At 37.6% G+C, this 23982-nt stretch overlaps 2 protein-coding genes across 2 annotated transcripts in view; one reads left to right on the plus strand and one right to left on the minus strand.

The window, feature by feature from the left end:
• The window catches only part of IFT57 (intraflagellar transport 57), a 56486-nt gene extending 53084 nt beyond the window's left edge, over positions 1–3402 (minus strand). The window contains exons 1-2 of the mRNA XM_012777196.2: positions 3036–3402; positions 140–302 (exon numbers count right to left, since the gene is read on the minus strand). Coding sequence (XP_012632650.1) covers positions 140–302; positions 3036–3247 — 375 coding nt within the window. The 5' untranslated portion in view covers positions 3248–3402. The remainder of the gene's footprint in view (positions 1–139; positions 303–3035) is intronic.
• The window catches only part of HHLA2 (HHLA2 member of B7 family), a 187829-nt gene that overhangs the window by 65143 nt on the left and 98704 nt on the right, over positions 1–23982 (plus strand). The gene's annotated exons all lie outside the window — the stretch shown is intronic.

Raw genomic sequence — 23982 nt, forward strand, 5'->3', positions numbered from 1 at the left:
AAAATAGATTCAGATATACTTTTGTATATTTTCACAGAGGAGTCATCTAAAAGGCTAGCATTTGTCATTAAATTACTAATATTATTATAAAATTCATAACTTGAGAACATGCAGAAAGAAGAGAGTTATTTACACTTACAAACGACCGAAGCTCAGATAAAACGTTAGATATTGTTGCATTAGGGTCATCATATTCTTGAGGCTGCTCAAAGGGACGTCCTGCTTTGTTAATCAACCAAGCAGCAAGAGTACAAAACATGTAGAACTGTTCACCAGGGTTAGTAGGCAATGCAAAATAGTGTCTGTTTAAAACAAGGAGGAATAGGGGAATGTGAAATAATATAAAAGTCTATACCAATTAATGGGGCCAAGTTCAAAATTACCGAAGAACCTTTCCCCCCTCCAAATGGCCTTCAAATCAAAAGACTTTAATAATTCACCCTTTGAGGTTTCCAGCAATCCACAGCATTCACATTAAAGTTTTTAATCAGCAGGATTAGGGCAATTACTACTGAACACAGAATATTAGATCAAAGACCTTATACCCAGGAAAAGTAGTGCATGTTAGAAAACAATGTGGAAGTTTTGCTAAAATCACATAAGTGTTGAGAATAATTAATCAGTACCTTACTAACAAAAATGGTAATTTAGAATTAAGAGAATTTCAGAGTTACAAAAAGAATAATCATTCACTATGCATTTACTGTTTCTAACCTATCAGCTATGCTAAATGGCTGTTTTCATCTTGGCTGCATATTCAAATCACCTTAGGAGCTCGTAAATATACTGCTACTTGACCAAACATCGCTTTTTCTCTCATCAGTGGATTAAATTAGGACAGTCCTTGAGAATCAGTATGATATATACATAAACATGATAGAAATAAAACTTGCTAGCAATAACATTCAAGTCAGTTTGATCAAAGATCTTATTTTGCTTTTTAATGTATAGCTATCACTATTATGTTTACAATATATTTACAGCTGTTATAACTACTGTCATAAGAATCAGGGGTCTACTCCATTATGTTTCCCAAACTTTTTCCTACGGGATATGTGTAAATGTTCTGGAAAATAACAGAAAGATGGGAAGGAAAAAAAGGCCATGAAGTCCTTTAAAGTATATATACTTACACTCTTTCAAAGCATCCATCCACCCAAAACTCATCTTTTCCTTATTAGCTGATAACTGCTAGAGGACAAAGAAATGAATACTGATAGATACTGCAGACCTAACACAGAGGTTCTCAAACATTAGCATGCATCAGAATCACCTGGAATCACAGTGGTTCCCAACCTTTTTGGCACCAGGGACTGCTTTCATAGAAGACAATTTTTCCACAGGATGGGGCAGCAGGTGCATGGGGGGGGGTGTTTCAGGATGATTTAAGTGCATTACATTTATTTTGCACTTTATTTCTATTATTATTACATTGTAATATATAATGAAATAATTATACAACTCACCCATAATGCAGAATCTAATGCCACAGCTGAGGTGGAGGTGACAGGAGGTGGAATTCAGGCAGTGATGCCAGCAATGGGAAGCAGCTGTAAATACAGAGCTCGCTGCTCACCTCCTGTTGTGCAGCCCAGTTCCTCAACAGGCCACACACCGGTACCAGTCTGCAGCCCAGGATTTGGGGATTGTAAACCTGGAAGACTTGCTAAAACCCAGACTGCCAGGCCCCACTCCTAGAATTTCTGAAAAAGTACACCTGGGAAGGGGTCTGAGGAATTTCATTCTAGTAAGTTCCCAGGTGATGCTGATACTGCTGGTCCATGATCATACTTTGAGAACCACTGAACCAGTACATCTCCACACAAGCATCCTGCTAAACTCCTGAGGTAATAGTACACATATGATATTAACAGAAGCTCAAGGTCACTTTCTTTTGGTTTGAAAAATATACATGGAAAAAATTGCATTTTTATTAACATAGGAAATGTTGGTTGTCTATATTATCCTGATAAATTCATTTTAAGTAATAATCCCAGTCCTACCTCTTCTATTGTGGATCAAGAAACACTACTTTTTCCTCTACCTTTTCTCCTATTACGGACTAATTTAGTATTATGGACAGTTTACACAAAGCCTACATATCTTTCAAGTTACTGGAAGAGAGCAGATGAATGAGATCAAAACTTGAGCTTGGCTGTAGGCAATAAGAGAAAGTACTACAGATTCTAATATTAATTGCCTGGTATGGAAGAAAATAAATAAATGCAAGTATTAAAGTGAAGAAAAAGCTACAAAACTTATTTGGCTACAGCTAAGCTACAGAAATTAGAGGAAATGCTAGCTGTTGATTACCCTCAACAACTAATGGCACTGACTACAGGATATTTTGGACTTTTCCCCACCCCAACCAGGGCATACATAACTTTAGGTTCTATGATAAGGGGACATTTCCAATAATTGTCATTTCATTTGTCTTTTCCACTTCCCAGTTTCAGAGAGTACTGTTAATGCAAAGGCAAAAAAGTCTTTTAAATCATAGCAAGTAGTCCACAACTACTTGCTAACTGCATATAAAGTGCTCCTCAGCAAGGTCCTACGTACCCACGGTTGCCAGTTGTAGGGATGGGATATCAAAAAGAAAACCACAAACTAGAAACAGATTTAAATAATGGCATTCATCTCTGGAGATGAGATTATGGGCGATTTTAGTATTTTTCTACACATTTTCTTGTGTTTTCCTGAGTTTTCTACAGTGAGTATTTTTATTACCTTTACGATCAGAAAATACATAGTTTGTGTTTTGTAGAGGTGCATGTGTGTTTTAAAAAATGAGCAAGCTGTCTTCCAGTCCTTTCTGCCGTTCCAAAACTTGTTTACTCTTTACAAACATACCCAGTCTGAGCTCTGTGGGCTCCAGGGCCCTTTGTCGCCAAGTTTGGGGTGAAGTGTCCTTCTCTGGCTAGGAAGTCAGAAGTCAGGACTTGCCAGCCCGCGCTACCGTTCCCAGCAGGGCCAAAGAAGACATCTACCCAAAGCCCAGCCAGCACCCAGGCGCTCGGGACGAGAGCACCCACCTGGACGGGGGTTTCAGGTTGTTCTTCCGGAGGAGTTCCTCCTCGTAGCGGAGCAGCTTCAGCTTCTCCACCAAGTCCTCCATCACCACGAACATGTGGTAGGCCGCGCCAGGCCCCCGCTCCACGATCACCTCTCCGGCCCCTTCGCCACGGGACCGAGGCACCCCATCCTCCAAACCCGACGGCGCGACCACAGCCGCGGCGGCAGCCATGGCAGGACAGGTAGAAACAGCCTAGCCGCGGTCAGGCCCGCAGACCTCCGCGGCCTAGGCCGTCTGAGCTGCCGCAGCCAGGACCTTCGCGACCCGTTACCAGGAGACCGCCAGACAACCCGTCACCAGGGAAACTAGACTCCGCCTCCTTCCCGCCCTCCATGTTTCTTCCAAATTCCCTCCAACTAGGGCTGGGTTCCTCGGTGACGTCACTGGACCCGCCCCTTCCTTCCCTCGCCTCTGCGGGGGTGTGGCCACGAGTTGTTTACATCCCTCTTGGAGGCGTGGCGTCCTGCACCCCGCTTCCCGCTCTGCCCCCTCTTGCTGCGGTTTAAAGGTGGAGCAGGGGTGGCTTGTGTTTTTGCTCTGCTTGCCTGTGTGACTCTTAGCTTGCATGAGGCTTCTTGGACTTGGTTACAAAAGTAGCTGAGTGAGCATTTGGGTCCGATGGTGGCAGTTAAAAGATTAAAGGGAGAAAGATGAAAACGCTCAGGAAATAAGGCTGCACTAGCCCACTGATACCTTTTTCAAAGTTTTTATAGTTGTAATCTATGTCATAGGTTTCACTTTACCTAAAGAACTTTCCAACAGGGGATCTTTTTTTTTTAATTTCAGCATATTATGGGGGTACAAATGGTAAGGTTGCGTATATTGCCCATGGCCCCCGGCCCCCCTCGAGGATCCTTTTTTAAGCATACTCTTTCTCTCAATAGGCAATGCCATACTTGTAACAGTATATTATAAGGCTTGACTGCATTGGGATACCCCGCTATTACTCCAGTGCTGGGGAGGTCGTGGGGAGGGGGTGGGGAAGAAGACAGAATAAGCAAAAACAGGAATTGGGAAGGATTTCTTCTGCAAAAACAAGAATACTGACCTCATATCCTGCTGCTTAATGTTTCAAACCCATTACATATAGTATAAAGTTTTGGGGTACCTCGTTAAATCCAACAAAATAAAGATCTTGAAAGAAATGCCCCTGCCCTAAGTGTGGCTAAAGACAGGGTGGACAGGGTGGTACTGTATTCTGCAGCTGTTGACCTAGAAAATGCAAGAAAGAGGACATAACTGAGCAGAGATGCAGCCCAGCTTTAGTGTTTAAAAGGCTTGTGTATCAGACAGGTTTCCAACAGCTATAAAAAATCAGGTTAGTGGTAGATGCCTGGTAGTTTCCTTGAAGAAGATAATGTAATGCAAGAGTTTGAACATGTGTTTGTGTTTATAGTGTGACTTTTAAGCGATCTCTGATCTTTTGTGTCTGCCACTAAATAATACAGAAGAATCACATTTTTTGACATAACTGCAATTTGAGATATACCTATAATATCTTTGTGTTTGTTAGAAAAATGAGAAGAGCACACTTGTCATTTTGACCAGTCTACAGCTAACTTGTTTCTGATACTAATAAAGGTGTCAAAGCAAAAAATCAGAAAGGCAAATACCATTTTCTATTCAAAGACGTACATAAAATTACTAATTTATGTAGGAAATAACCTAAAAGGTAAACCCACTGAGAATTGCTTTTTAAGTAAAAAACAAAGATTGATTGCTACTACAATTCATTGCCAGCTGCTTTTAATAAAAACGAGTTTAAAAATTGGGTTTGACGCTACCCCACTATCGAATTGGTCTTTCCCTTTCTTTGTCTTCTTAGAACAGTGGCTCTCACCTTTACATCCACACCTCAGCCACCACATGTGGGGGCCAAGTGTGTTATGGTACATGTGTATAACATTCACAGTAGTAATAAATAGTTTATGTCTTTTTAGGATAAAAAAAAACAACAACAAAAGAAAGCTCAAATACATGTTTTGAAGTAGTTGGTTAACCAGCAAGCAACCTGTGGCTTTTAAAATGACTCTCAAAAGGCCTTCAGACTTTAGAAGTAAAGTGGTTAAACCCAGGGTGATACATATTTGCCCTGGTTTTGCTGGGAGAAGTTTTCCTCTCTCCCATTAATCTCCCAAAAGAGATTAATATATAAGGTGTCTCCAGTAACTGCGGCACAAAGAGAAGGAAGGAAAAGCCAAAGTGTTAATACTGAATGTTTTCCCACAGGAAAAAAAAAATGAGAACACTGAAAGGTCATTTAGTTTTATAAGTCCCCTGGATTATTTTTGCTGAATCCTTGTTTACCCATAATAGTTGGTAACACATCAAAAGGTCTTTTCCTTGATAGGAGTTTTCGTCATTTGTTTGAAAATGCACTCTCAAATCCTCTTCCAGCTGTCTCAGCCAATTGGAAGATTTGCAGAGTATATTTGTATTAGTTTTTTCAGGACTAGCTCATTCATTGAATAAGGAGTTAGAGCTTGAAGAGAAGGGAACACTGAGGCATGTTCATACTTCCTGCAAAGAATCTTGAGAGAAGTTTATCCCTGGTTTTATTGTACTGACCACTATTAATAGCAGGGCTTCTGGCTTTGACTTTTATTTCTTGTAAACTCTCTGTAAAGTGATTGGAGGGAATTTTTAAGACCCTTAAGGTCTTTCTGTGACTCTCTGAAAACTAAATAGCATCCTAGTACAAGATTATTTAAACTAAATTGATTTCCTTGGTGCTTAGCAAGGCTGGGGGTGAAAAGGAGGTGGATTCAAAGATGGAGACAGGCTTTCCAGCTGTATCTCCAAATCTAGGAGCAAGTCCTCCAGAAAGACTGGGCAGGCTTAAAGAACAAAGTTGTGTTGTGTCATAAATGGCTTAGTGCCACTCATTAAGGGTGTTTACAAACTAAGAAAACCACTAATTGAGTAAAACTTTCTTGAAACTATAGGAGAGGAAAAACTTTAATGCTACTTTCTTTGGTTCTGTGGCTGGGCCTGAGAATTAAACTGACATAAAATAGATTAACAGGAAAAAAACACACAAATTTTATGTAATATTTTTACGTGCACACAGGAGCCTTTATAGGAAAAATGAAAGCCAAAGAAGCAGTTAGGACCAAGAGCTTATTTGTTTTTTTTCTTTTTCTTTTTTTGACAAAGAACGATACATTGGTAGAGAAGTGTCAAGACAAAGGAAAAGTGGTTTAAGCTGCTAGGGGTGGTAAATTGTGGAAAATTGGCTAGAAAATATATGGGTAAAACTAATAGATAAGGATAATTTTAATAGTTTGATTTGTGCAAACCCATTTCAGCATCTATTTCCATTCTCCAATCATAAAAATTTTATTCTTTTCTTGGTACAGGAATGGCACCTTTCTCATTGGAAATCTTATGACTTGCTTTTAGATAGAAAGGGGAAGATCAGAGAGCCCTTCATGCATCTGCTGTATCTCAAGTGTCATCACCTCAAAATCATCAATATACAACAGTGGCATATTTTGGGATGGCATGTTCTAAACCCCATTCAACCTAATAAAAAGTGTCTGCCAAAAGTCTAGAAAGAAAAGGTCATATTCATATTTGAAGGATTGCAGGTGATGTCTTAGAAAGCACAGTGAAGGGTGAAGACATCATTCTTTATAACTTCTAGAGATCAAAGCCAGTACACTGAGACAAAAAACAGCAGAAGAAACTAACTATTGCAAGTGATGTGATTAAGTAAAAAATTCAAGAGAATCTATAAGCAAGCTATTCAGACAGCTCAGGAAGTTTGCATATATGAGATCCAAACTAAAGAAAAGTTACTAGAGATAGTTAAACAAAAATCTCAGTAATAAACAATATATAGAATTTAGAAATAAACCTGTCATTATATGTATGGAGAAATTATTAAATTTCATTTAAAGTTTTGAAAAACTCCAAATATGAATACAATGTTCATGAATGAGAACAATCAGTGTCTTTTCCCAGTCTCTAAACTCAGTATAGTTTCAACTAAATTTCCAGGAGGGTTGAGCCTGAAATTTATATGTAAGAGTAAATTTTAAAGGATATGAGGAAGAAATCACAATATCAGATAGCAAGGTTTCTAATAAAACTATAACTTGATAATATCACCAGAATAAATATAAAATAGCCTGAAGCAGATAAGCGTTTATTAATATATGGAAAGTCAGTACACAACAGAGTTGGTATTATTAATACTAGCTAGTGGAAAACAAACTTCACAAATTGCTATTGAAACTGTGGGTTATCCATGTGGAAATAAAATTATATCTCTGATTTCCATCACATAAATATGAAATATTTGTAATATTTTTAGAAGGAAAAAAAATAGAGTATCTATAACCTCCAATGTAGGAAAGGATTTTTTAAAGGAAATAAAGAACAAATTTTAAAAGACAAACTCATCAAAATTTAAGAACCTAGGTATAAAATAGGACTCTATAAACAGTGAAGAAAGAATATATTTGCTACCCATATAATGTCAATGGATTAGTCTCCAGGATATGCAAATGGATCATTGCAAAGCCTCTGTGTCATGCTAGAGGATTTTAGGTGTTTTCTTCTTGGTCTATGTATTATTGACATTTTAGGCTGGATAATACTTTGTGGTGGGGCAGGGGCTATTTTGTGCATTATAAGATGTTTAATAGCATCCCTGGCCTCTACCCAGTAGATATCAGTAGTGCCCAGCCCTAGTGACAACAACCAGAAATGTCTTCAGACTTTGCCAAAAGGCCCATGGGAGTCAAATCACCCTAGTTGAGAACCACTGCTCTAAAGGCATGGGTTGAAATTGCAAATGCCTTTATAAGGACTAGGCATGTATTGGTAAATGAGTCATGCATGTATGAGGGAACTATGGGTAACTAGGAAACTCACACATCAACTCAAAGATAGGGCATTTTTGTCAGGCAGTAATGCCACCTGAATTTGCCATGTGTTCTGATTTTTGCAAGGATTTAAACCTGGGTTTGTATGTTATTGTGAGATCCTGATGCTCTTGAGGGTGACTCTTCTGCACAGAAAATATTTCAGGAGCCATGTTAGACTTGTTGCCTTAAAGTGCAAAATTGAGAAGCCTTTTCCTGGACTTTTTAGTTTGATATTCAAATCGTATTCACTTTATCCATGTGGTAAATTTTTTATAGTCCAGCTTAAGGGGAGGTTTACAATTTAAATTCCTATGGAGGTTTTAAATTGTTCATAAACTTGTTATATTTGTTTTAATATTGTCAAAAGTAAAAAAAATGAAATATAGAGGGCATTAAGTTCTGTTAAGTATTCTAATACTATTTGTAAATACAGTTTTAAATGTAAAACCCAAAGTCTTAAGTTACTCAATTATGCACTATAAACTGGAATTACAGGTCAGTCTATTTCTCTAATAGGCCAAATTTTCAACCGTTAGATGCTTAAATAACAAATACACACAAATTATTCTCTAATGTAATTATTACTACTATGGATTTGACTTTCATCATTACTGTACTTAATGTCACAACTTTTCAGAATTAAGATAGTCAGCCCGGGAAATAATCACCATATCAAACTGAGACTATGAAGTTTCATATCCAATGTGCTAAGAGATTCTTGGACCAAATGTAGAAGAGTTTCTTGTCCAGAACACCAGTGGGAAATGCTAAATCCTAACTTGCTATAACTAACTCCTCCCTAACTTAGAAAGGGAAGTGGTTTTGTAACCCAATCCCCTGGCTTCACTTCATCCTCCACTTCTTCTCTGCTAATGGAAATCTAACCCTGTTAAGATTATGGTAAACTGCTTCAGCTAACTTTGACTTTCAAGATATATTTAATGCCATCCAGTTATATTGTACATATTTCAAGGCTTTGCTTGGTTCCATGGTCTCTCTTGGGAGAGAAACAAAGTATATGTGTGAAGTGACTTTAGTTTACTGTCCTGGGTAGATGATGAAGATGATTATTTAAGAGTTTCAAGTAGGTGTTGGGGGTGGACAGTGAATGATGTTCAAATTTGCATCTTAGTATTCTGGCAATAATGTAGAGAAGGGACTATAGGAAGGTGAAGATTGATTCAGAAGGCAATTTGAATAGTTAGGTGAGCGATGGTCCTAAACTGGGGTGGGTGGCCATTAGAATGGGAAAGCATGGCAGTTAACAGATTTTAGGAAGTAGATTCAACAGAACTAGCACCATGAGATGTTCTCTGAGGCATGAATGGCACTATGAAGTTGCCCCACATTGGGGCAAGAAAGGTGGCTTTTGTACCCCTGTCTCACTGGAAGCTATCAGCTTCCCTAGAGACATCTGTGGCTGAGGTGGCTCCTGTTGGCTGAGGATAATTTTCTAGAAAAAGATGCAGCTGTGAATCTTGAACAGTCAGTATGCATAGCAACTGGGGAAGGGGTGCATCAGCCTGGTAAAAGAGGAATCTGGGCAGACACCAGCAGCTTTTGCTATAATAGTTGACATTAAAATCCAGCTCTTCTGAATTTCTTTACATGGGATATGTACTGAAGTAGTAAAGCTTAGATTTTCAAAAAAGAAAAAATGCGGCTGCTAAAGGTATAAACCATATAAACTATCAGAGGGAAAAATAGCATATAAGTAACTCTCTGCAAATATTGAAACATTTAGCCTAGTTTCATGATGAGAGTTCTATTCCATCATATATGTTTTGATTTGATACATATGGGTACTAACAAAAAGGATCTGATCTGTGAGAATTTTTATAGTTAAATAAAAATTGGTTTATTCTTCAAGGGCTAGATTAGAAAGGTTCAATTCATTTTATAGTCTGGGACAGCGTTTTTCTCCTAAGGAAAAATTAAATTTAGGATGGAGAGTAGAGTTAAAAATGAATGTCATAGGAGAAAGCTCTCTTAATGGGGCTCCCTAGAGCTTAATAAAAGCAAAGTCTGCTAGATGCCACCTCCTGTGGAATTATCATACCTTCATGGTACAACTCTGCATCTCAGTGTACAGTATGCCAGACTTTTGATGGCCTGTTTCACAAATGGTTATTGGCACCATATTTTGAGATTTTGGAAACTGTTGCCCAACCCATTCGTTACATGATAATAAAATATGAAATCTGAATGCCTTACTTTTATTCGCAACTCCTTAATGGAGATGAATTACTACTTCATACCTATATATTTTGCTTCATGAATTGAAAAAGTAATCCATCCTGCCTTTGCATCTAGTGAAATTTTATTGAGTGAAATTTTATTGAGAAAATTTATTGAATATCTTTTTGTTTTTCCTTCTTCCTGAAGGTGAGACTGTGAAAGCCCAAGAGTTTTGCTTTTTGACAGCCACAGAGAGTATTTTTGAAGAATTTTTTGCACAACAAACACTTGAGTACATATAATGTGTGAGGCACTAGGCTTGGACATGATGACACACACTCATGGGCCTGGTGTCTGTGCCCAAATAGCTCATGCTCCAATGCAGGGACATATGTTACTTGGCAATTGAAACATAGTACTATAGGTAAATCTGTTTTGAAAGAATGCTTTCCAGGCTTCTTTTATTTGACCTTCCACAAAACAGTTAAGTGTTCCTCTGCTGTACCCACAGAGGAGGATATTTCCTCTCTCTGCAGTCTCATTTTTCTCCTAGGCTCTGAAGGATCAGGAAGAATTAGGTTGGGGAGGTTAGTAGGAGAAGCAACATATTTGAGGTAGATCTCTTAGCTGGAGTGGCAGACTTTAGAGTAAAGGTGATGGCTCTTCTCTTTTTTATCTGACGTGAGGGCTAATGCCCTTTCGCCTTTTGCTGAGGTGTGTAGGGGTATGGGTTGTCTCTGCCTAGGATCTTCAGTATGAGGTCCGCGTACATAGTCAGATATTCCCACAGTCTGGAAACAACATATCTATCCACTAAGAAATCTAATCTGAATGTATTTAGGTTCGTTCATTCCAAAGAAATTGCCCACAAAAATAGACCTACATTGGGAGCATGAACTAAAACCTAAAACCTTTTTTTAATGACTTTCTAACAACTTATAATTTTCACTAGATCTTTTGTTTGATCTACATGCCCAGTATACATTTTTTTAATGGTAACTACAGACTTCCCAGGAATACTCATAAGCTCTGTAAAAGACTTTTCTTCCTTCTCCCTAGTACCCCAAGGTAGAGTATGGATTTATAATAGTAACTTTCTGAGAAAGAGTAGACAATTAATTGTATGTAGACTGTGTGATTATCTAAGACCCAGGAAAAAAGGGAGATCTTCTCCCTAGTTTTACCCATCAAGTAGAATTGATGATAATTTCCCTTTTACCCCATAGAGTTGTGAGAAAAATGTCTGGCCATCTATTGGCCCATTCTTTCTCTATTAATGTGAACTGTTTACACTTATGCTATGGTTTGAATGTTTGCCCTCTCTAAAAGTCATTTTGAAAATTAATTTTTATTATAACAGTATTAAGAGATGGGACCTTTAAGTGGTGATTAGGCCATGAGGGCTCCACACTCATGGGTGGAATTGGTGTTGTTATAGAAGGGCGAGTTCAGTCCCCCCTTACCCTCTCTCTCCCTCCTGCCTTCCACCACATGAGGACACAGCAAGAAGATGCCAGCACCTTGATGTTGGACTTCTCAGCCTCTGGAACTGTGAACCAATATATTTTGTTTATTAGAAATTACCCAGTCTCATGTGTTATGTTATACCAGCACAAAATGGACTAAGACAACTTACTTGGTTCATTTCTAGACTTCAAACAGACCTCAGTGGGTCTCTTTGTTTATTCTGCTTCTTTATAAAAATGTTTCCATTTTTGTGGCTTTAAAGTAAGATTTACTGTCTGGTAAAACAATCTACCTTTTCATTTCTCTCGGTCTTGATTATCATATAATTATTCTTCCAGGTAAAATGTAAATTTATCTAATGTCAAAATGTATACTCTAAGCTTTTTTTATAATACTGAGTTTACCATCTAGAGATACAACATACACTATTCAAATGTCTTATTGGGTTAAAAAATCACTGAAAAACTCCTATTTTCTATTTTTAAACTGACAGTTTATTATAAAACAGAAATACTTGCTATTTTCCTTATGCTAGTAAGTTAGCACTGTCGAGTATGAAAACTTCATATTTTACTTTCTGAAGGCAAGAATAGACTATTACACTGTGAAAGATTTTAATCTCAGCTTCTTGGAGGAAGGATAATACTTCTGAAATAGGGAGGAGAGAGCTTTTATGAGTAAAATTAGAAATGCCTCAGAGGATCTTGCTCTTTCAAAAGAAACACCAACTCCTTTTATGAAATTAAAAGCAAAAGATCTTTATTCTTGCTTGGAATACAATGATGGCCTCCTTATAGTTTTCCCTCCAGATCTGGTCCTCTTTCAGTCTTTTGTCTACATTGTTCCCAAAGTAATCTTTCTAAAATGCAAATATGGACATGCCACTGTCCTATCCAACATCCTTACATGGTTCCCCTACTCTGGACAATATCCAAATTTCTTAGCTTGCTGTATAAGCCTTCAGGGACAGTCAGGCTTTGTGGGGCTTGAAGCTTATCCATTTGAGGGAGGCCATCCTTTTTTTAACAAGAAGAAATACAAATGTTTGAATTGAAAATCAGCCACAGTACCTTAGATTGGGCTGTGCAATTGAACCACTTTGAAGCATAAATTGCACTAATCTCCTAGTATATCTGTCTATGCTAAGGGAATTATTTTATCATCTCCAATGAGTTGAGGTTACCAAATCGATAAACAGTGACTGAGATAAAGTAAGCTGAAGTTGCATATTGCCCAGAGATCTCTAACTAGAACTTCAGACCTAAGGTGGGTACATATGGCCAGGATGCCAGGCTGATTCAGACATGTTGAGCCTTTCTTGTAGTCACCATGATAAGGAGAATATTAAGCCCATAGTTTTCAGACTAGATCAGGGGTCCTCAAACTTTTTAAACAGGGGGCCAGTTCACTGTCCCTCAGACCATTGGAGGGCCAGACTATAGTTTAAGAAAAACTATGAACAAATTCCTATGCACACTGCACCTATCTTATTTTGAAGTAAAAAAAAAAAAAAATGGGCAAAAACACCCACATGTGGCTAGCGGGCCGTAGTTTTAGGATGCTTGGACTAGATCGTTTTCAAATAGGTTCAAGGTTAAGTTACTTAATTAAATAAAATTAATTAAATTACTTCTCTGTGACTTGAGATTATAACCCTCTACCCAGAAAGTAACTAATTTCTTCATTAATCCTTTACCATCTGGTTGAAATGTTTATTTAGCTATCTTCCTATCTAGCTGAGTCACAATTCTTAGTGATATTTTAATGGTGGCTGATTGGATTCTGTATCTCTTCTACCTTTGTTTGGCTCTGGAGTCAACACTGCTAGGTGTTGACCTAGTGGTGGCTGTGGCACCTACGGCACGCTAATGGCACCTATGATTAACTTCCTCACACCAGACGAGGGGGCTGATTTCTCTCTAGTTGAGACTAGAGGATTTAGTTGCAGGATCTGCTACACATATTCTGTCATCATTTGTTCCTTCCCTTTATAGTCATCCTCTCTTCATACTGTAAATGTTGATCCTCTCTTTTATTTCCTCTAGAGCATCTTTTTAAGAATGTGCATCTTTTTAAGAATGTGTGATTCTTTATTTCTTTGACTTTTATTTAAGTATTTATGTTAGACTAGTCTTTCAAGGGGCAGAGACTGAAATGGGAATAGACATGCAAAAGTTTTATTAGGCTATGTGCCTAGGGTGGAAAACGGGAAGAGAACAGGCAAAAGCTGGGACCACGATCAGATCCTGATGCAAGAATGACCCCACATGAAGAGTAAAGAGAAGGAAAGTTTGGCAGAAGTGCTTGCTCTATGCTGCTATGCAGTCTAAGGGCCCCACTTAAAACTGGAAGCCTTCTATATCACCCTGTATATGGGCAGAAGCAATATTCCTAGGTTTGGCATATATTACCCCCAACAGCCAAAAAGACAAATGCTGCACTTCCTTCTTTGTGTAGGGGATGCAAGATATAACAGTTTCTCTTTTATATTGGGGGTAGGGGGTTGTTGTGGCATGTCTCTGATCACTGATTCCCCAAAACTTCACTGAAGTGACTAGCACCTGGCTCTTTCTTGGGATGATCTTTCATCCTCTAGAGTGTATGCATCTTACCAAGGCCTCCAGCATACTGAAAATCACCTCTTCCTTCCACTTAATCAACATGTGTCATGAATATAATGGGTCAGTGTGATATTCCATGAGATATCTTGGAGGTCCAGGTCTCTTTGGACTCTTACAACAGGGGACAGGACAGTTAACATAGCTTTGAGGGAGCACTCTGGGAGGCTGAGGCGGGTGGATCATTTGAGCTCAGGAGTTCGAGACCAGCCTGAGCAAGAGCAAGACCCCGTCTCTACTAAAAATAGAAAGAAATTAGCTGGACAATGAAAAATACATATAGAAAAAATTAGCCAGGCATGGTGGCACATGCCTGTAGTCCCAGCTACTCAAGAGGCTGAGGCAGAAGGATTGCTTGAGCCCAGGAGTTTGAGGTTGCTGTGAGCTAGCTAGAGTGCCGTGCTGTGACACCACGGCACTCTAGCTCAGGCAACAGAGCAAGACACTGTCTCAAAACAAAACAAAACAAAACAAAAAAACATAGCTTTGAGGGAAAACTTTAAATACATATTATCTATCCATGGGAATGCAAAGTATTTCTGATTGGGAGTAAATAAAATGCATTCACTATATCAGTGGATGCACGTTGTGTATCTGAGGACATACTACTTTTCTCTTTCAACCACACCATGCCAGAGCCATCAGCTATCATCTAGGATACTTCTTGGTTGACTTTGTGATAGTCTATAGTCATTCTCCAGGAATCATCTGGTTTTTGAAGGGTCAGAGTAGCAAATTAAATACCATTAGGAACCACCATTCATGCATTCTTTGGATCCTCAAGGCTGCCACACATCGTTGCCACACCTGTCCAGAGGATACTATGTTGTTTTGGGTTTACTTCTTGGGTTGGCAGTTTCAGAGGTTTCCATTTGGCTGTTCCCACTATGACGTCTCTTATTCCACAGGCCAGTGACATGGGAGCCAGGAGTAGGAAGAATACTCCCCATACCAAATGTGTAGATTTGAGTCATGCATGCAGGGACTGTATTGTCATGGAACATGTTACTGTGGCATGGCAGAGTCCTTGTTTCTTGGGCCCAAGCTCATTCTTTAGTCAGTGGGTTACAGCTGTGAAAATTTGTGTGGTTTGGGAAGTGAGCAAGTAATTGTGACTTTGTTGGGCAACCACTCTCAGCATCCTGCTCCTCCATTTCTGTCTTCATGTGGTTATAGTGTTAAGCAGCACCCTTGTTAAATGCCCTCTGTTTTGCCCCTAGGGACTCGATGCTCTATTAGCCATCTCTACAATTCCCTGTGGGTCAGGGAACCTCGGTTGTCCCCTAGCCTTGCCAGTCATGATGGTAATTACAGCCTTCTGGCTCTTGATGATAAGTACTGCCATCTGGCCTCTATTACTTCAAGGCCCCATCATCTTCATGGACATTTATCAGCTCAGCAACGTGACTGCTTCTAGTATCATCATCCCTGCCTATAGAGGAAGCCATCACAGACTTCCTTAGTGGTGACGTTGTGCCTATCACCAGAACATTCTTGATGGCCTTGGTGAATGGTGTGCTCTCTAGGCTCCTCTGAGGAACGTAATCTTCTGGTGGGTTTTCTGGCCTTATATCCTATAACCACATGCCCACTTTTCACAGCCTCTTAATTCCTTCATCCACCTTCTGCTAGGACACTTTGGACATTTCCACTTTACTGAGAATTAGGCAGGCTTCTAGGAGCTACTCTAGCTGCTAATTTACCTATCCCCTGGGGTCCTTGCTAGGGTGTAAAATCCTGAGTCTTGAGAAAGTGCCCCCAAGTCAATGAATTCTTGCTTATTCAATTGTATTTTTCTGGCCCCTTTGATCAAACACTTTCAAAATCCACTCCCAGGAGTAATTCCCTGACTCCCACTCATAAATGAGTGGGCTCGTTCATGGAATTCTTCAGGCGTAGAGTCTCTTTCCTCTCTTATAAGGCCCAGAACATCTCCTGCTGGGTTAACTTGGGATTTAACCCTAGTTATTGGCCTGGCAGCTAGGACATGTAGTAAGGGTCACCTTTGAGGGTGTCATCTGCTGCTTTGTGGGGTGAGACTTTTGCTGTACCAAGAAATGCTGCAGAAGTGCTAGTTTGTACTAGGCGGGGGCAGGCTACTTCTGCAAAACCACAGGGTCTGGAAGATTGCAGAGTCAACATCCTCAGGACATCCAGTGAAATATCCCTATCTTTTTTCAGGGTTTCAGGTTTGCTCCACCAGGACTCTGGCTTTTATACAACTGACCTGGCTTGGCTGAGCAGTAAAGTGTCTCCACACTACCTCAGGGTTGTCAGACTTCTGAAAAGGCAGCTTGGTGCTCCATATATAAGGATTCCAATGAGCAAGGAGTATCTTTTATGATGGCCTCTGCTGTATTGTATTGTCAAAATAGTCATAAGCCCACCCTTCTTAGTGAAGGGAACAAAAATACCCACCTTTTGATGGTTGAAGTACCAGATAATTTTGTGGAAATTCTTTTAAAGTGACCACAACCAACCAACAAGCTTCCGTTAAGGAAGGTAGTAGAAAACCTGAAGCTTAATCTGTTTCTTCTAAGCTCTGCTGCCATTGCAAGCTTTATACTCATCATAACACTCTTCAACTCGTATTGAAGATACAAATGTTGCCTTGTACTACCTATTTACTTCTGGTTCAGTCTTCCTCGTTCCCCAGCACCTGGTACACTGGAGATTAATAGGCATTTAATTAACTGTTCTTCCATTAAATCTACTTTGGATTAAAAAAAACCTAACACATATAATAGTGTACAATGTAGAATAATAAAATTAAAAGTTCATGTGGTTCACATTATCCCGTAAGAGCTAGGTCTGCTTTGAATTCTCATCTAAATTAAATCCAGTTTGATGAAAACCAGGAATTATACCAATAACAAATTATAGGAAGCTGTTTTGGGATTCATTCTTTTTCTGAGGTGGTTGAGAAACATTTCAACTACAGACTGACATATAATTACAAATAATATAACCCAGATTTGCTTCACAAAATGGCCTTTCTGAATTGAGAATGAGGGAGCTGAGTTCATACCCAAAAGCAATTAAACCGCCTTCAATAGGTAACTAATGGCTTCGTGAGGCCATTCCGTGTAATCAAGAACAATGTGCTTACCACTGTAAGAGAGTTGGGGAGAATGACGGTACATTGTCCTGAAGGACATTCAGAACAATTCTTTAGCCATTTTACTTTAGTCATTTCTCCCTTTAAAAATCTTACCAAAATGTAAATGAATATTGATATAAAGTGGATTAAAGTATTTAATTTCTATCTACACAGTGGTTAAAATTCACAGTAATGGAAGAAGCAAAGGGAAATGAATAAGACTAAACCACAATATATCTTATGGCTGTGTGTCAAATTGCCCTTGAGTTTGTTTAATCTCCATGTGATTTATACATGAAGAGCTAGCTAATTTGTGATATTGTTTAGAGAACTCAGAGGTATCAGAGTGAAGCCAGTTTTTTGAAACTAAAATGAGTTGGGAAGATAAGAATATCTACCATTTAAAATAAATTGGCTCAGGGACTAAATAAAACTCAGGACAAAGCTGTATCACAAATGAAATCCTTATGGGAAAGTTAACTTTGGACCTATCAGTAAATATAAAAATCTCATTTAGTTTTGTGCAGCAATAGATATCATTTATTTATCATTTTGATTTTGCCTGTGACGATTTGCATAACTTGGTAATTTAAGAAATTTACAGAATTTTAAAGAGAAAACAGATCTATTGAAATTACAAAAAAAAAAAAAAAAGAAGAGCAGCTTTTCTACTAATCCATGCTTTTTATCATTGATTTAATAAAGCAATAGGTTTGCATTGAATTGCACAGAATCTAATTATTGGGCTTAGGCCTGTGATTCTTGAAGATTGGTAGGATTATACTTTTATCTTTCTTGTATTACCCTTGTTTTTGTAGTCAGGCTACAACAGGGCAAAGTGGCCTGCTTTTTCCATGATCTCCCTACTTCACATCCAGCAGGACTGATCAAAGAGAGAATATATAATATATGTGGAGATGGAAGATAGGTCTTTGACTTTGGTTTCACATAAGCTCAACTGGATTGAAAACTTAAAATAATAGTGAAAAGCACTATGAATCCAGAAAGATCTAGTGGGGCGTCTATATCCTGATTAGAGACCAATTCTAAGAGTTATGGGGAGAGGGGAAGCAGGACAGCTATGTCTGACATCAATTAAGGCTACAAAAATAAAGAGAAGATTCTTTTAGTCTGAGAAATTTGTTGAATTTACCTAAGTCTTAAGAGAACATAATTATTCAACATATATTCAGAAATACATGTATTTTATGATACCTGTTTGTTATCAGTAGTTTCTAGCTATAAAGTCCATATAATTAGCTGAGAATTGATCCTTTTAGGTACCAAAATTAACATTTGATGCGAATCTTCTTAATCATGTGGTCTAAGTGATCCTAGTCTATTGAAAACTGGTTCACCAAACAGCAACTGTGCAGCTGCTATAAAACTCCCATCTCCTACCAACAAGGTGGGGCTTAGGTATTTGGATGGAGCCTGTACATCTGTATGCTTAAAATCTGAAATGCAACTAGGAGTTATATGATCCTCCAAGGAAAGTTACTGCTTCTATCTTGCATCTTGTTGCTATGGATAAGAATTCAGAACTACCTTCTTTCTTTTTCACTGACTGCTGCCTGTCAGATTAACTACATTGCCTATGATATTTTGCAATGTGAATTTTCCTCCCTTAGTTATCACTTCACTCCATCCATCTTGGGCTTCATCTTCCTATTAATACTGTTCTACTTTGGAGTTTTCTCCTTTATTAAGATGAAATAAAACCAAAATTAAGCAGTTCTGCTTTCTTTCACTTGATTTTTTTAAGAAATCATATACTTCAAGTAGTGGGGTCTATTTGTCTTTATTGCTGTCTTCTGCAAACCTAGTTTCAGCTTCCTGATACAATCCTTTATTATTTCTGATTATATCCTGTTCTCTGAAACTATAATCTGAAAATTTGATTTATCTACATGTTTCTCTTTTTTCTTTCCTCTGTTACCTCCTAAGTGACTCCAGTGCTAGAGTTTAGTTCTAGCTTCCCGTGAGTCCTGAATCTTCTTTCACAGTAATAGACTATCTGGCATTTGAATGTTCTGAATGTTTTGAAATAAACCTTTTTTGTATCTGGCACATTTTTCACAATGTGCTTGACATTCTCTTCTTGGTTATAGATTCTGGGTGTTTTTTACTTTCTCCCAAAGTTTCTATTACTTCTACTTCAAAAGGCATTAATATATGTTGGTCAGAATGAAGTTAATTCAAGGGGAACAAATACTTTCTTCCAAAAAAACAGCTTCTTAAAAATCCTGCTTCATCCTTTTTGGACGAATTTGTTAGTCAAATCAAGAATTTTAGAGTATACGCTTTTTAAAATATAAATATTCCCTCTATAGGAAGAAGCATCTCTATATCAATAGTCAACTCAGACAAAGTTTTATGTAAAATAGTATTTTTTATTAGTTTCTACAATAGAAAATATTGGAATCAACTGGCATGTCCAATAGTACATAGTCAATAGTCCATTGTATGTCTGAGTGCTAATTTAGGCAACAGTGAAAAAGATGTTTTAAGATATTTAATGACATGAAAAAATACTCATGCAATCAAAAAGTAAGTCTGAAAATTGTATAAATAACACAATGTTAATGCTCTAAAAATATATGCATACAAAAAATAGGATTGATCATGTTAAAAAGAGTTATTCTATTATGATTATTATATTATATTTCCTTTTTAATTTTCCAAAGTGTCTATAATCGTATACTATAAAAATAAGGAAAATTTATTAGATCATTTTTATCATCTATACACCTGTCAGTAGATATCTGCCCGGTTGGATTCTTTGTTTTTATACTTTGTTCTAGAATCTGTTTAATAATCACTTATCAAATATAATACAGAGGACAGAGGGAACAGTAGTGTGGCAAGTCATTGTTCTAATTCTCCTTTATGATAACATTGGAGTGCTTATTATGTGCTGGCACAGTGCCAAGGTCAAAGTACACATGTTTTATATATCTAATTTAGATAGTATCTTGCTTAATAAGCCTTAAAAGAAATCTTATGTTTTGTAGAGGACACTGAGCTCAGAGGTCACACAGCTAATATGTGGTGGGATATATTTGACATAAGGTCTCTAATGACAGAGCCAGAATGTTTCTATTATAACATTACCATACTTCTTCCATACCCTAGTGCTTGGATAATGTAATAGCCCCTAATGGAATTATTTGTGTATACAATAAAACTTCTCCATTCCCAGATTTTTTTTATTGAATTAAACTTTTTAGCTAGAGATGATTGTAGATTCACATGCAGTTTTAAGAAATAATACAGAGTGATAGATGTACCCTTAACCCAGTGTACCCCACTGGTAACATCTAGCAAAACTATGGTACAGTATCATCATGGTACAGGATATTGACATTGATAAAGTCAAAATACAGAACATTTCCATCACCACAAAGACCCCCATGTTGACCTTTTATAGCCACATTCACCTTTCTCCCCAACCCACTTAATGCTTAGCAATTACCAAACTGTTCTCTATCTGCATAATTTGTCATTTAAAGAATGATTTATAAATAGAATCATATAGGATGTAACTTTTTGGGATTGGCTTTTTAAACTCAACCTAATTCTCAGGAGATTCATCCAGGTTGTTGTATGTAGCAATAGTTGGTTCCTTCTTATTGCTGAATAATATTCTATGGTATGGAAGTACCATTGTTTATTTAGCCATTCACCCATTGCAGGATATCTGGGTTATTTTCACTTTGGGGCTATTACAAATAAGGATGCTATGACCACTACCATATACGTTTTTGTGTGACTATAAGTTATCATTTCTCTGGGATAAATGTTTAGGGCACAATTGCTCCATTGAATGGTAGTTGCATGTTTTCAAAGAAACTGAACTGCCAAAAAGTTTTTAGGAATGGTTGTATCATATTACATTCTCATCAGCAACATACAAGTGATTCAGTTTCTCTACATGCTCACCAGTGTTTGGTGTTTCCATTATTCTTTATTTTAGCCATTCTGATAGATGCGTAGTGATATCTCACTGTGGTTTTAATTTGCATTTCCCTAATGTCCAATAATGTTAAACATCTTTTCATGGGCTTCTTTGCGCTTTGTAAATCTTCTTGGATACAATGTCTCTTCATGTCTTTTGCTCATTATCTTATTAGAATCTTTGCATTTTTACCATTGTGTTTTGAAAATGTTTCATATATTTAAGATACTAGTCCTTTACCAGAAATGTGGCTTACAGGTATTTTCTCTCAGTCTATAGTTTTCCTTTTTATTCTCTTAATGGAGTCTTTCACAGGGTAAAAGTTTTAAATTTTGCTGAAGCCCAATTTATAATTTTTTTTGTATGAATCATGAATCATGCTTTTAGCATTAAATTTATTGCCTAGTTCAAATTCCTAAAGATTTTCTGCTATTTTTCTCTAAAAGTCTTACAGTTTTACATTTTATATTTAATACCAGGCCTATCTTGACTATTTCCTGCCCCAGTGCTAGAATCAGCCATATCTCCAAGGAGGCCTGGTTCCTTTTATTGGAGAATGGTATTAGAAACCAAGATCTGGGTGCTAGGCATGTTCATTGTTACTGAGGTGTCATTGCCTCTGGGTTCTATTAGTTGACAGAGCAAGAAAATATATGGGTGTTATACTAACCCATGTAATAAATTTTGCATATGCATATCTAATAATATTTTATATGTAAACATCTATATCTATATTAAGCTAAATATAAGTTTATACTAATATCTCTAGTTCTATTCTATTACCACTTGGATCATTCTGGCCTCCTCCCTTTGCTTACTTGTAAATTCCCCATGGTGAGAAAACTGGCTCCTATTATCCACCATGTATTTACTTAATTATTCAATTTCAGTATACATGGATAATGATATCAGAATTGATAAGCTATGCCCCGGTGGGAAATAAGTTTATCAACTGAGTACAGTGCTTATGTATAGTTCCTTTTGCTTTAGTGTCAGAAACTCTACTCAGCACCTATTTCCTCACCCTCTTCAGTGAAGTTGTTCTACACATTTGTAATACAATTAGATTGTTTTGTCACAGTCTACATTCCATCCTGAGATTTCCTGACCTTCTAAGTACTTTTTTAAAACGTGCATATATTAAGGGTTACTCTGTGCTGCAAAGTTCTATGTATGGGTTTTGACAAATGTATAATGTCATGTATCCACAATGACATTATCATATAGAATACATGCCCTAAAAAATCCGTTGTGATTCATCTATTCAACCTTACAACCACTGTTCTTTTTGTGGTCTCTACATAGTTTTTTTCTTTTCCAGAATATCATATAGGCCAGGTGTGGTGGCTCATGCCTGTAATCCTAGCACTCTCGGAGGCTGAGACAGGAGGATCACATGAGCTCAGGAGTTTGAGACCAGAATGTCATATAATTGCAATTATACAGTATGTAGCCCTTTCAGATTGGCTTTTTTCACCTTGTAATATACATTTAAGATTCATCTATGTCTTTATGTGATCTGATAGCTCATTTCTTTTTTTTAAATCACTGATTGCTATTCCATTGTGTGGACATACTGTAGCTTGTTTACTCGACAACTTATTGAAGAACATCTTGGTTGCTTTCAGGTTTTTTGTTCTTTTTTTTAACTATGAGTAATGCTGTTATAGACATTCATGTATAGATTTTTGTGTGATCATACATTTTCAAATCAGCTGGGTAAACATCTATGAGCATGATTGCTGGATTTATGGTAAAACTATATTTAACTTTGTAAGAAACTGCCAAACTGTCTTCCAAAGTGACTACCATTTTCCATTCTTACCAGCAATGAATGAAAGTTTCTATTGCTCCATATCCTTGCCAGCAATTGGTATTAAGAGGGTTTTTTGGGGGGAGGGCGGCAGTTTGGGGGAACCATTTTTTGTTTTTAATTTTAGCTGGCCAAGTACAGTGGCCCATGCCTGTAATCCCAGCATGGGAGGCTGAGGCAGTAGGATTACTTGAGGCCAGGAGTTTAAGGCCACCCTCGGCAATACAGCAAGACCCTGTCTCTACCCAAAAACCGTTAAAAAATTAGGTGGGTGTTGGTAGCACATGCCTGTGGTCCTAGCTACTCAGGAGGCTGAGGCAGGAGGATTGCTTGAGCCCAGGAGTTCAAGGCTCCAGTGTGCTATGATTGTGCTACTAGACTGGTGACAGTGCAGACTCTATCTCAAAAACAAAAAATTCTTTTTAGCCATTATAATTGATGTATAGTAGTCAGTTATATTTATATTCTTAAATATCTGCTAAAGGCAGGTTTGGTGGTTTTCTCTTTTTTTGGCAATACAGGAGAATTAAAGGCAAATATACTATTCAAATACTGATAATCATTGACTTAGCCTCCTCATTACAGAATGAAGATTGACCTTACTGCTAAAGAATTTGCTTTAAGACCCAGGAAAGCCCAAGTTTTTAAACATTCCCTTAAATCTCAGTAATTCTCAGTCCTGTCAGACTTGATATACCCTCCTACAAAAAATCTTTTGCCCTCTTTGCTATGCAAAAATGAAACTTATCAATAATATAACGTAAATATACAATTTTTAAAAATCAATACAATGTCCTAACTATTACATAAGAGAGAAATTTTAAAAATTTTAAATAAAATTGTATATTCCAACACATAAATGTTCAGTCATATTCACATTAAAAGACAAGGAAAGGCC

The sequence above is a fragment of the Microcebus murinus genome, chromosome 1 (genome assembly GCF_040939455.1).
Source record: "Microcebus murinus isolate Inina chromosome 1, M.murinus_Inina_mat1.0, whole genome shotgun sequence".
In the NCBI taxonomy this organism is placed as follows: Eukaryota; Metazoa; Chordata; class Mammalia; order Primates; family Cheirogaleidae; genus Microcebus; species Microcebus murinus.